A 14,115-nucleotide genomic window follows, 5' to 3' on the forward strand; every position below is an offset into this window, starting at 1 on the left:
AATACCACGCACACTGAGTGTTAGGACCCATTCTATGCTGACAAGGCATCTCAGGCCAATCATTCCAAATTTGAAGGCAGGAAAAATAAAACGTATATAGAGGTTTGGGGCACTATGCGTAAGAACGTATATACTGTATACGTTTGGACCGTTTAAGTGTTAAATAAGAAAAATGTATTTATAAATAAGAATTGATTTTTGCCTTTTTTGGCATGTCCCAGCAATGTTTTAAGATGCTGGAGTATATATGAAACTCCTTGAAGCATAGTGTAAGATGAGCGTCACTCCACTACCAGTGGACTGACATTTGACGATTGTGCACTCCCTTAGATTTATTTTTCACTGTTACAAATAAACATGTCTGTTTATCTGTTTCTGTCTATCACTCCACTGCCAGTGGAGTGTCAATTGTGGAGTGACATTTAAGGATCCTGCACTGCCTTGGCTTTATTTTTCACTGTTACATATAAACATGTCTGTCTATCTGTTTCTGTCTATCTGTCTATCACTCCACTGCCAGTGGAGTGTCAATTGTGGAGTGACATTTAATGATTGTGCACTGCCTTAGATTTATTTTTCACTGTTACATTGTTTTGTCTGTTTCTGTCTGTCTGTCTAGCTCTGTCTATATTTATCTCTGTCTCTGCTTATCTGTCTTTCTGTCTGTTTCTGTCTTCCTGTCTATCTGCTTGTCTGTCTCAGAGAGAGAGAGGTGCTCGTGAACCAGCAGGTATTACACACGATGCAGCGTTGGTCACGTCTGATTCCTGAACAGGTGAAAATGTGTATTACCTGCCAGTCATGCTTATTATGCCTTATAGCACTTTCTCTGGATTTTTTGGGTTATCCTAGGTAATTTACACTATGTATAACAGTATTTATTTGTGCCTGTAATTGTATTCACCTAATTGTGGTTGCAGGGGTCGAGACTCAGCTCCTAGCCCCGCCTCTTCACTGAGTGCTACTAGGTCCTCACTCTCCCTGCTCCATGAGCTTTATCATATGGTTCCTGCCTCCACTACCTCACTAGCTAGGCTATTCCACTTCCTGACTACTCTTTGACTGAAGAAATACAATGGACCCCCGGTATACGATATTAATCCGTTCCTGAGAGCTCATCGTATGCCAAAATTATCAGAAGGCGAATTAAATTTTCCCCATAAGAAAAATGGAAATCAAATTAATCCATGCAAGACACCCAAAAGTAATATGAAAAAAAAGTTTTACCACATGAAATATTAAGTTTAATGCACACAAACTGAAGAAGACATGCACAGTTAGTAGTACTCTACTAACCATAGAACACATGACACTTACCTTTAATGAAGATCTGGTGATGATTGATGGGATGGGAGGAGGGGAAAGTGTCGAAGTTGTTAATGTTTAGAAGGGAATCCCCTTCCATTAGGACTTGAGTTACTTCCCTTCTTCTTTTAATGCCACTAGGACCAGCTTGAGAGTCACTGGACCTCTGTCGCACAATAAATCTGTCCAGAGAGGTCTGTACCTCCCGTTCCTTTAAGATTTGTCTAAAATGGGCCACAACATTGTCATTGTAATAGTCATGAGCACGGCTTGCAATAGCTGTGTTAGGGTGATTTTCATCCATAAAGGTTTGCAGTTGAACCCACTTTGCACACATTTCCTTAATTTTTTAAGTAGGCACAATGGATTCCACAAATGGCATAGGCTTCTCATCCTTTTTACCACAGGATTGGCACTAGAAGCTTTCTTGGGGCCCATGGTGACTTATTTTGCAGAAACAAGCACCAAAAACACTGATAATATGGAATGTACCAAATGTATGCTTAGATGCGAGCACACTGGCTGGCTTGTAAACACTGGCACGCACGGGGCAGTTCAGGCCACATGTGGACGCATCCCGGACAAATCGCGTGTGGCGGGTCTTTTAACGAGTGGCGAGGCAAAATTTTTGCGTTAAAATGTATCGATACCAGATTTAACGTATACCGATGTCATCGAATGCCGGGGGTCCACTGTACTTCTTAACATCCCTTTGACTCATCTGGGTCTTCAGCTTCCAATTGTGACCCCTTGTTTCTGTGTCCCCTCTCTGAAACATCCTGTCTCTGTCCACCTTGTCTATTCCACACAGTATTTTGTATGTCGTTATCATGTCTCTCCTAACCCTCCTGTCCTCCAGTGCGGTCTTCTGTGCCCTTCCCCGATCTTCATGACTTTGCATTTGGTGGGGTTAAATTCAAGAAGCCTGTTGCTGGACCAAGTGTCCGGTCTGTCCAGGTCTCTTTGAAGTCCTGCCTGATCCTCATCTGATTTAATTCTCCTCACTAACTTCACATCATCTGCGAACAGGGACACTTCTGAGTCAAACCCTTCCGTCATGTCATTCACATAAACCAAAAATAGCACTGGTCCTAGGACCGACCCCTGTGGGACCCCGCTTGTCATAGGTGCCCACTGTGATACCTCATCACGTACCATGACTCGTTGTTGCCTCCCTGTCAGGTATTCTCTGATCCATTCCAGTGCCCTTCCTGTTACATGCACCTGATCCTCTAGCTTCTGCACTAATCTCTTGTGAGGAACTGTGTCAAAGGCCTTCTTGCAGTCCAAGAAGATGCAATCAACCCACCCCTCTCTCTCGTGTCTTACTTCTGTTACTTTATCATACAACTCCAGAAGGTTTGTGACACAGGATTTGCCTTCCATAAATCCGTGCTGGTTGTCGTTTATAATCTTGTTCTGTTCCAGGTGCTCCTCCACTCTCCTCCTGATAATCTTCTCCATGACTTTGCATACTATACACATCAGTGACACTGGTCTGTAGTTTAGTGCCTCTTTTCTGTCTCCTTTTTTAAAAATGGGAACTACATTTGCCATCTTCCATACCTCAGGTAGTTGCCCAGTTTCAAGGGATGTGTTGAAAATTGTGGTTAAGATAAGATAAGATAAGATTTCGTTCGGATTTTTAACCCCGGAGGGTTAGCCACCCAGGATAGCCCAAGAAAGTCAGTGCATCATCGAGGACTGTCTAACTTATTTCCATTGGGGTCCTTAATCTTGTCCCCCAGGATGCGACCCACACCAGTCGACTAACACCCAGGTACCTATTTGCTGCTAGGTGAACAGGACAATAGGTGTAAGGAAACGTGTCGGAATTTCCACCCGCCGGGAATCGAACCCGGGCCCTCCGTGTGTGAAGCAGGAGTTTTAGCCACCAGACCACCACCAGACCACAGCATATCCGCTCCCTCTCTAAGGACCCACAGGGAGATGTTGTCCGGTTCCATTGCCTTTGAGGTATCAGTGTCCCTTAGCAACTTCTTCACCTCCTCCTCAGTTGTATGTATGTCATCCAACACTTGTTGGTATATTACTTGTTGGTATATTCCTTGCTGGTGCCCTCCTCTGTTCTGTCCTCCCAGAGGCCTTCCTGTCTCCACTGTAAATACTTCCTTAAATCTCATGTTGAGCTCCTCACATACCTCTTGATCGTTTCTTGTGAGTTCCTCACCTGTGAGATAGACATATAGACAGAAATAGTGACAGATGCAGGGGTAAACAGTGACAGATACAGAGATAGAGACACAGATAGACAGAGATAGAGATAGATACAGACAGACAGAAGGAGATAGAGACAGCCAAAGCAAATCAGCCAGCCAGCTGGCCACCCAACCAGCCAGCCTGCCGAACATTGTATTACACATGAAAGAATTAAGAGTAAGATGGAGAATAGGATAGCAGATGAACAAGGAGGCTTTAGGAAAGGTAGGGGGTGTGTGGACCAGGTGTTTACAGTGAAACATATAAGTGAACAGTATTTAGATAAGGCTAAAGAGGTCTTTGTGGCATTTATGGATTTGGAAAAGGCGTATGACAGGGTGGATAGGGGGGCAATGTGGCAGATGTTGCAAGTGTATGGTGTAGGAGGTAGGTTACTGAAAGCAGTGAAGAGTTTTTACGAGGATAGTGAGGCTCAAGTTAGAGTATGTAGGAAAGAGGGAAATTATTTCCCAGTAAAAGTAGGCCTTAGACAAGGATGTGTGATGTCACAGTGGTTGTTTAATATATTTATAGATGGGGTTGTAAGAGAAGTAAATGCGAGGGTCTTGGCAAGAGGCGTGGAGTTAAAAGATAAAGAATCACACACAAAGTGGGAGTTGTCACAGCTGCTCTTTGCTGATGACACTGTGCTCTTGGGAGATTCTGAAGAGAAGTTGCAGAGATTGGTGGATGAATTTGGTAGGGTGTGCAAAAGAAGAAAATTAAAGGTGAATACAGGAAAGAGTAAGGTTATGAGGATAACAAAAAGATTAGGTGATGAAGGATTGAATATCAGATTGGAGGGAGAGAGTATGGAGGAGGTGAATGTATTCAGATATTTGGGAGTGGACGTGTCAGCGGATGGGTCTATGAAAGATGAGGTGAATCATAGAATTGATGAGGGGAAAAGAGTGAGTGGTGCACTTAGGAGTCTGTGGAGACAAAGATCTTTGTCCTTGGAGGCAAAGAGGGGAATGTATGAGAGTATAGCTTTACCAACGCTCTTATATGGGTGTGAAGCATGGGTGATGAATGTTGCAGCGAGGAGAAGGCTGGAGGCAGTGGAGATGTCATGTCTGAGGGCAGTGTGTGGTGTGAATATAATGCAGAGAATTCGTAGTTTGGAAGTTAGGAGGAGGTGCGGGATTACCAAAACTGTTGTCCAGAGGGCTGAGGAAGGGTTGTTGAGGTGGTTCGGACATGTAGAGAGAATGGAGCGAAACAGAATGACTTCAAGAGTGTATCAGTCTATAGTGGAAGGAAGGCGGGGTAGGGGTCGACCTAGGAAAGGTTGGAGAGAGGGGGTAAAGGAGGTTTTGTGTGCGAGGGGCTTGGACTTCCAGCAGGCATGCGTGAGCGTGTTTGATAGGAGTGAATGGAGACAAATGGTTTTTAATACTTGACGTGCTGTTGGAGTGTGAGCAAAGTAACATTTATGAAGGGGTTCAAGGAAACCGGCAGGCCGGACATGAGTCCTGGAGATGGGAAGTACAGTGCCTGCACTCTGAAGGAGGGGTGTTAATGTTGCAGTTTAAAAACTGTAGTGTAGAGCACCCTTCTGGCAAGACAGTGATGGAGTGAATGATGGTGAAAGTTTTTCTTTTTCGGGCCACCCTGCCTTGGTGGGAATCGGCCAGTGTGATAATAAAAAAAAAAAATAATGTTCCAGAATTGTTTCTCTTTACTTAGGGCATATGTTATAGAACATTCTTGCAGGATGATACTACCAGTTGTAACAAAATTGAAAGGATGTTACACATTGGTTATTATCAAGGTTTTTGTTATTTCCTCTCTCCTGCGAGTGGCAGCATATCTGAATCTCACTCATAACTCGGATTTTGGCTCGAAACTCAAAGCAAAAAATTGACTGAGCAACGGCTCATAACTCGGAAAACTCGTAAGTTGGGACACTCATAAGTCAAAGTACCACTGTATTTGAAGGGATTCAGGGAAACTGGTTAGCCAGACTTGAGTACTTGAAATGGGATGTACAATGCCTGCACTTTAACCCTTTGAGGGTTTTGGTCGTACTAGTACGTCTTACGCGTAGGGGTTTTTGACGTCCTAGTACTCATAAATTCTAGCGGCCTCAAATCTAGTGAGAGAAAGCTGGTAGGCCTTCATATGAAAGAATGGGTCTATGTGGTCAGTGTGCACAGTCTAAAAAAAATCCTGCAGCACACAGTGCATAATGAGAAAAAAAAAACTTTGACCATTTTTTTTTAATAAATCAGCGACTTTGCAGTGTATTTTCGTATGGTATTTATTGTTGTATTCTAGTTTTCTTGGTCTCATTTTATAGAATGGAAGACATATTACAGAAATTGAGATGATTTTGACTGGTTTTACAATGAAAGGTGCCTTTAAATTGAGCTCAAAGTAGCAGAAATGTTCGATTTTTACCAAACTTCAAAAGTAAACAAATCGTGCCAAGCGTGCAATACACGTCAACTGGTGAGTCTAATATTCTTTCACAAGTGCACCAATAATATTTATACAATTTTTTACACTAATGCAGTAGTCTGCATAACAGTAAATCTTATATTTTTTGTGAGAATAAAAATTCAAAGTGGAAAGCAAAAGAATATAAGAGGGGCCTTGAGACGTGACTAATGACTAGAGGAAATGTCATTTTAGTGCCAGGAATGTCTTTCTTGTTTATTCTGGACCCTATTCGGAAATTGGCATCTTTTGAAATTTGTGTGAAATTGGCAAAATTGCTAAATTCTGACCACTGTACTGGATAGTTGAATTTATAAATGGGTGGTTTCTTGCACTCATTGGATAGAAAAAATGGAGTTCTAGCGGAATATTCATGTTTTTTGTCGACTAGTACAGTGAAATTGGCCAAAAATGGGGCTCAAAGTGGGCAAAATCGCCGATGCGTAAACATCGCCGAGACAGCTAACTTTGCGAGAGCATAATTTCGTAAGTTTTCTATCAAATTTCAAACTTTTGGTGTCTTTACGATCGGGAAAAGATTCTCTATCTTTTCGTAAGAGAAAATAATTTTTTTTTTTTTAAATTTGGCCGACCCTGAGAACGAGTTTCGGAGAGGGCCTGTCGACCCTCAAAGGGTTAAAGGAGGGGTTTAGGATACTGGCAGTTTGGAGGGATGTCTAAACTGTCATATCTGAGCATTTCTGCAAAGACAGTGATTATGTATGAGTGATGGTGAAAGTGGTGAATGATGATGAAAGTTTTTTCTTTCTTTTTGGGTCACTCTGCCTCAGTGGGAAACGGCTGACGTGTTAAAAAAAAAAAATGTTTTTATTTGGGGAAGGGGAAGGGGCAAAAAGATTAAATAGGGTAGGCACGCTATAGAATCTGCAGCAGTGCACTAGAACTGTAATGTCAAACTCATTTGCTCATGTAAGTCAGATATGATATAAATATACAATGGAACCTCGGTGTTCAAACGTACCGGACCTCGAACAAACTGGAGTCTGAACAGTTTTGTTCAGAAAAATTTGACCTGATGGTCTGAAAGGCACAAATACAGTCATTTCTGTCATGTGCATCATATGCATCATTTTTACCACCATAGTCATCTCTTACTAAGGAAGGGTGACCCAAACAAGGAAATACATTCAATATCACTTATTTATTACCTCTTTTTCCAGAAGTGTGCAGACTTCACAGTTTGAATGACCCTCCAAACTGCATTATCCCTACTTCTTCTCTAATGTCCACCATGGCAGCAAAATTTTAAATCCATTCATTATCCTGCAATTCTGGCTCAACTTATCATATCCTAACATAACTGTATTTCACCACACAGTGTATGGAAGCATTTCAGTACAGCTCCCTGACATAGCCAGCAAACATCAGCATTATGTGGCTGTCCATAGGGGGTTCTCTCTCTCAGGAGGCAAATGAAGTACCTTTGGTTAAGGACTCGTATAAAAGTCGTTGTTTTTATAATCACTTTCATAACATTATTTGTTTTCAGTGTTTTACCACACAAAAGCTTTTTGGGGTAAGAGACAATTCAAATAACAAAACTGATACTGATGATTTTCAGTTAGCATTTTTTTTTTTTCAACTTTGTGGTAACTCGAGCTTTTCTGGCCACTAGAATTTTAAATAAACATATTAGAGCAAATTAAAATAATATTTACAAGAAGTAATATTGGATCTGAAACTTTCATGGTTGAGAAAGGATTATAATGGGAGAATTAATTCACAAATTGTGTGAATTGCATAGAATTAATTGGTTTATGAAGGTACAATACCTGTGTTGTTTTCAGATACTTTATTGTATAATAGGAAGGATAATGGAAATTTTATTTTCCAAAGTGAATTTGAATGCCTTTGGTGAAATATCAAGGTACATATATAGTAATTGTGATCAGTGGTCTGTGTAATTAATCCTTTCAGGGTCAAGACCCCTGCTCTCAAACTTGCTCTCAGGGTCGAAGAATTAAAAAAAAAAAATCTCATGAAATGATAGAGAATCTTTTTTCTGAAGGTAATGCAACCAAAAGTACGAAATTTGATGAAAAACTTAGGGGATTGTGTTCTCGCAAAGTCAGTGGTCCTGGTGCTATTTACACATCAGTGATTTCACTCTCGTTATGCTCTATTTTTAGCCAATTCCATTGTTTCAGTCCACCAAACTCATAGCTATTTTGCTAGTATTACTTCTATTGTTTGAGTACAAGAAACTCCTCATTTACCTATTTTAACTATCCAACATAGTGATCAGAAATTGGTAATTTAGCCATTTTCATACAAAATTCAGCAATTGCCAGTTTGAAAATAAGGTCCAGATTAGACATTGTAGACATTCCTGGGACTAGATAAACATTTCCTCTGTTCCTCAGTCACATCTCAAGGCCCTTCTTATATTATGCTTGCTTTTTATTTTGAATTTTTATTCACACAAAAAGTAGAAGATTTACTGTTATGCAGACTACTGCATTATTGTAATAATTGTATAAATAATGTCAGTGCAATCCTAAATGCGTATTAGACTGGCCAGTGTACTCTGGAATATCGGCAAAAATCAAACATTTCCACTTCTTTGAGCTCAATTTCAAGTTACTTTCAATCCTGAAACTAATCAAAATCATCTCTGTTTCTGAATTATATCTTCCATTCTATCAAATGAGACCAAGAAACTGAGAATACAGCCACAAAGCCATACAAAATTATACCACAAAGTCACTGTTTTAAACTAGAAACACATTCGCAGTTTTTTCTCATCATGCATTGAGAGTTTACCTGGAGAGAGTTCCGGGGGTCAATGCCCCCGCGGCCCAGTCTGTGACCAGGCCTCCTGGTGGATCAGAGCCTGATCAACCAGAGCTGCAGGAATTTTTTTTATGTTGTTCAGTCTTAGCTCATAGACCCATTCTCTCATATCTAGGCCCCAATATACCGCTCACAGCTTATCTGAGTGAGCTGAGCTCATTGTGTCATATTATGGGACCGACACTGGCTTCAAAGCTGTGATACATTGGGACCATCACTAAAAGGGTAAAGATAAATTAGTCTTTATAATTGGCATACTTAATATGCATGGTGTTCCTGTTTTTATTATTATTATTATTATTATTATTATTATTATTATTGGCAGTGTCAGTTTGGCATAAGAATACTATATTGTAATACTGCACAGTATGTAAATGTTGGAAGGGTGGACAAGTGTAATGATTATGCTCATGGAGGTAATTATGTCAGCATTGCTTAAATATATTTTCTTTACCTGTAATCATCAATTTAATCAGTGTTACATATTTTCATGCATCACATATTTCCATTGCATCATCTCTTATTATACCTGTGCTCACAAACACCACATATGCTCCTTGGACTGTTAATCTTTATTGTACTGAAGGTTGCATATTCCTTCTTGTGCTGCACCAGTGCTTTATATCCATCCATTAGGGTTCAAGCTACCATTCCTTCATGAAACCCTATAGCTCCATCTCCTACCTAGCTTTTTATTGCCTCATTTTTATTACTGCTTTTTATCCCTAACTTCCTTAATTCTTAATTTCATTTGAAAAATTCCACTTCTATCAGTTGTACATCCTAGTTACAATATTTAATACATCAACAGATCTCAGTTTTTTGACATTAACACAGAATCTTTCATTTTCTTTCTGATAACATTCCATTCATTTTCAGCCATCTATTCACACACACATGCATCAAGAGAGCCTCTCAGTAACTTACATGTATCTAATTTTTTCACAGAATATTTTTTTCTGGATACTCTTTTTATGCACTAATTTTCTTACCTTGACCAATATTTAACTGAAAAAATAAAATGCATTTCACTAGATAATGTAGCTGGAACTGCCATCACATTATGTAATCCAAAAAGCAAATGGGCAAGTTACATAGCAAGTGAAGCAGACAACTCAGATGAAGATAATGCAACAGATACATCTTCTGACACATCATTTGGGTATGTTATTATTTAATATGGTACATAATTGTTATATTAATTATGAATTTAGCACAAAGTGGGAGTTGTCACAGTTGTTTTTTGCTGATGACATTGTGCTTTTTGTGAAATTCTGAAGAGAAGTTGCAGAGGTTGGTGGACAGATTTGGTTGGGTTTGTAAGAAATTAAGAGTGAACATAGGAAAGAGTAAGGTTTTTTTTTTTTTTTTTTTTTTTTTTTTTTTTTTTTTTTTTTTTTTTTTTTTTTATAACAAGTCGGCCATCTCCCACCAAGGCACGGTGGCCCTAAAAGAAAGAAAATCACCATAAAGAAAATGCTTACATCATCATTCAACACTTTCACCCCACTCACACATAATCACTGCCTTTGCAGAGGTGCCCAGATACAACAGTTTAGAAGCATATATAAAGATATATAACATACCCCTCTGAACTGCCAATATCCCAAACCCGTCCTTTAAAGTGCAGGCATTGTACTTCCCATTTCCAGTACTCAAGTCCGGCTATATAAAAATAACTGGTTTCCTTGAATTCCTTCACTAAGTATTATCCTGCTCACACTCCAACAGATTATCAGGTCCCAAAAACCATTCATCTCCATTCACTCCTATCTAACATGCTCACACATGCTTGCTGGCAGTCCAAGCCCCTCACCCACAAAACCTCTTTTACCCCCTCCCTCCAGCCTTTTCGATGACGACCCCCACCCCGCCTTCCTTCCCCTACAGATTTATATGCTCTCCATGTCATTCTACTTTGATCCATTCTCTCTAAACAACCAAACAACCTCAGTAACCCCTCTTCAGCCTTCTGACTAATACTTTTAGTAACTCCACACCTCCTCCTAATTTTCACACTCCCATTTCTCCGCATAATATTTACACCACACATTGCCCTTAGACAGGACATCTCCACTGCCTCCAGCCACCTCCTTACTGCAGCATTTGCAACCCAAGCTTCACACCCATATAAGAGTTTTGGTATCACTATACTTTCATACATTCCCTTCTTTGCTTCCATGGATAACATTTTTTTGTCTCCACAGATACCTCAAAGCATCACTCACCTTTTTTCCTTCATCAATTCTATGGTTAAACTCATCTTTCATAAACCCATCTGCTGACAAGTCAGTTCCCAAATATCTGAAAACATTCACTTCATCCATACTCCCTCTCTCCAATGTGATATCCAATTTTTCTTCATCTATTCTAAATCATTTGATACCCTCTTCACCTTACTCTTATCTATGTTCACTTTCAACTTTCTACCTTTACACACCCTCCCAAACTCATCCACTAACCTTCGCAACTTTTCTTTAGAATCTCCCATAAGCACAGTATCATCAGCAAAAAGTAACTGTGTCAACTCCAATTTTGTATTTGATTCCCCATAATTGAATCCCACCCCCTCTCCCGAACACCCTAGCATTTACTTCCTTTACAACCCCATCTATAAATATATTAAACAACCATGGTGACATTACACATTCCTGTCTAAGACCTACATTTACCGGGAAGTAATCTCCCTCTCTTTTACGCACCTTAACCTGAGCCTCACTATCCTCATAAAAACTCTTTACAGCATTTAGTAACTTACTACCTATTCCATATACTTGCAACATCTGCTACATTGCTCCCCTATCCACATTATCATATGCCTTTTCTAAATCAATAAATGCAGTGAAAACTTCCCTACATTTATCTAAATACTGTATTGTTCACATATATGCTTCAATGTAAACACTTGATCTACACATCCTCTACCCACTTTAAAGCCTCCTTGCTTATATGCAATCCTACTCTTTGTCTTACCTTTAATTATTTCAGTAATATCATTACCATACACTTGGTATGGTATACTCAATAAACTTTTTTTTCAAGAAGTCGGCTGTCTCCCACCGAGGCAGGGCGACCCAAAACGAAAGAAAATCCCCAGAAAGAAAATACTTTCATCATCATTCAGCACTTTCACCTCACTCACACATAATCACTATCTTTGCAGAGGCTCAGTGAACTTGTTCCCCTATAATTTTTACAATCTCTCTTGTCCCCCTTCCCTTTATTTAACCCTTTGACTGTTTCAGGCCCCTCTCTGAAACTGTCATTCTATGTCGCCAAATATTCAAAAAAAAAAAAATTATTTTTTCTTATGAAAATGTTAAGATTATTTTTCTGAGTGTTTTAGTCCAGAAAAAAAATTTTTGCCATCGGTACTTACCGAGATATAGAGCCGTGAAGTTTGCAGAAAATGAGCCGCGTATGGCAACAGCGGCGACTGCCGCTCACCCGGTAAACTTTAGTTTACTTGTAATTGAAGGTTTTTTGTTTTTTTCACTATTTTATTTTTTCACATAACTTATGTGGTCTATGAGACCAAAGTAAGGTGCAATGTATATATATACACTCGTTGTATACAACACAATAAGCACACAAACATAATTATCAATATATTGTTTACAAAACTTGTTTACAAAAACAAACATCATCATCATCATCATCATCATCATCATCATCATCATCATCATCATCATCATCATCATCATCATCATCATCATCATCATCATCATCATCATCATCATCATCATCATCATCATCATCATCATCATCATCATCATCATCATCATCATCATCATCATCATCATCATCATCATCATCATCATCATCATCATCATCATCATCATCATCATCATCATCATCATCATCATCATCATCATCATCATCATCATCATCATCATCATCATCATCTTCTTCTTCTTCTTCTTCTTCTTCTTCTTCTTCTTCTTCTTCTTCTTCTTCCTCTTCTTCTTCCTCTTCTTCTTCCTCTTCTTCTTCCTCTTCCTCTTCCTCTTCCTCTTCTTCCTCTTCTTCCTCTTCTTCTTCTTCTTCTTCTTCTTCTTCTTCTTCTTCTTCTTCTTCTTCTTCTTCTTCTTCTTCTTCTTCTTCTTCCTCCTCCTTGTCTTGTGTGGGAGTGTGTGGCTTATAATTGTTTTGAGTCAGAAGTCAGCAGCTGTCAAAGTGACATATTGTCTCATTAGTCACTACCCCTACGGCCTGTCAAAACAATGGGGTCGGATGCTGCTTCCCCTCCTCCATTCTATCTAATTATCTTTCTCCCTCATTCTATATCTTTCAATCTGTCTCTCTTTCTATCTGTCTGCCTATCTCTGTCTCACAGGTACACATAAATACAAGTATACATAGTGTAAATTACCTAGGATAACCCAAGAAATCCAGACAAAGTGCTATACTCTGCTTGAAGATGTGAGTAAACGTGATGACACAGTCTTGTGGCTCTCTCTGAGACAGAGAGCTAGATGGACAGACAGGGAGCTTGACAGACAGACAAATAGACAGACAGACAAATGTTTGTGTACCAGCAAAAACAAAGGGAGGGCGATGGTCATGTAATATTACCCTCCTTTACGCTCATCAAAGTCAGCTCTTATCAGATGTTATCTCCCCTTATCTTGTCACTGTCATGGGGTGGACTTTTTTTTTTCTTGCTTCAAGGGAACAATATTATTACATCTTCTTCTTCCTCCTCCTCCTCCTCTTCTCCTCCTCCTCCTCTTCTCCTCCTCCTCCTCCTCCTCCTCCTACTCCTCCTCCTCCTCCTCCTCCTCCTCCTCCTCCTCCCCTTCCTTCCCTCCTCCTCCTCCTCCTCCTCCTCCTCCTCTTCCTCCCCTCCTCCCCCTCCTCCTCCTCCATTGCTTTTGGTCTCAAACTCCTCCAAATCATGAAATTGATCTTCACTGACACTTCCATCTGTGTTAGAGCATCACTTGGGAAGAGAAGAGTCCCAGATTTGCTGGGGAATCACATATTTCTTACCGCTAGACATGCTGAAAAAGGACAACTGAAATGGCATTCCCACAATGCACCACTGGCTCCCCGATTTTTTTTATATGGTGCACACTGACCATGGAGACCCATTCTCTCACATGTGGGCCTACCAGCTTTCTCCTGCTTGATTTGAAGCTGCTAGAATTTATGCGTATAAATACGTCAGAAACATTGGCTCGTAAAACGTATTTATACGTCGGAAACAGTCAAAGGGTTAAAGGAACTATACATGCTCTCTGCCAATCCCTAGGTACCTTCCCTTCTTTCATACATTTATTAAACAAAAATACCAACCACTCCAACACTATATCCCTCCCTGCTTTTAACATT

The 14,115-nt window shown here is 39.9% G+C and overlaps 1 protein-coding gene across 6 annotated transcripts in view; it reads left to right on the forward strand.

The window, feature by feature from the left end:
* LOC128689442 (uncharacterized) overlaps positions 1–14,115 on the forward strand; it is a 58,462-nt gene that overhangs the window by 32,861 nt on the left and 11,486 nt on the right. For all 6 annotated transcript variants that reach the window (XM_070086342.1, XM_070086345.1, XM_070086344.1 and 3 more), the window contains one exon: positions 9,817–9,943. In XM_070086342.1, the coding sequence (XP_069942443.1) occupies positions 9,817–9,943 (127 nt within the window). The remainder of the gene's footprint in view (positions 1–9,816; positions 9,944–14,115) is intronic.

Source organism: Cherax quadricarinatus, chromosome 18 (genome assembly GCF_038502225.1).
Source record: "Cherax quadricarinatus isolate ZL_2023a chromosome 18, ASM3850222v1, whole genome shotgun sequence".
NCBI lineage: Eukaryota > Metazoa > Arthropoda > Malacostraca > Decapoda > Parastacidae > Cherax > Cherax quadricarinatus.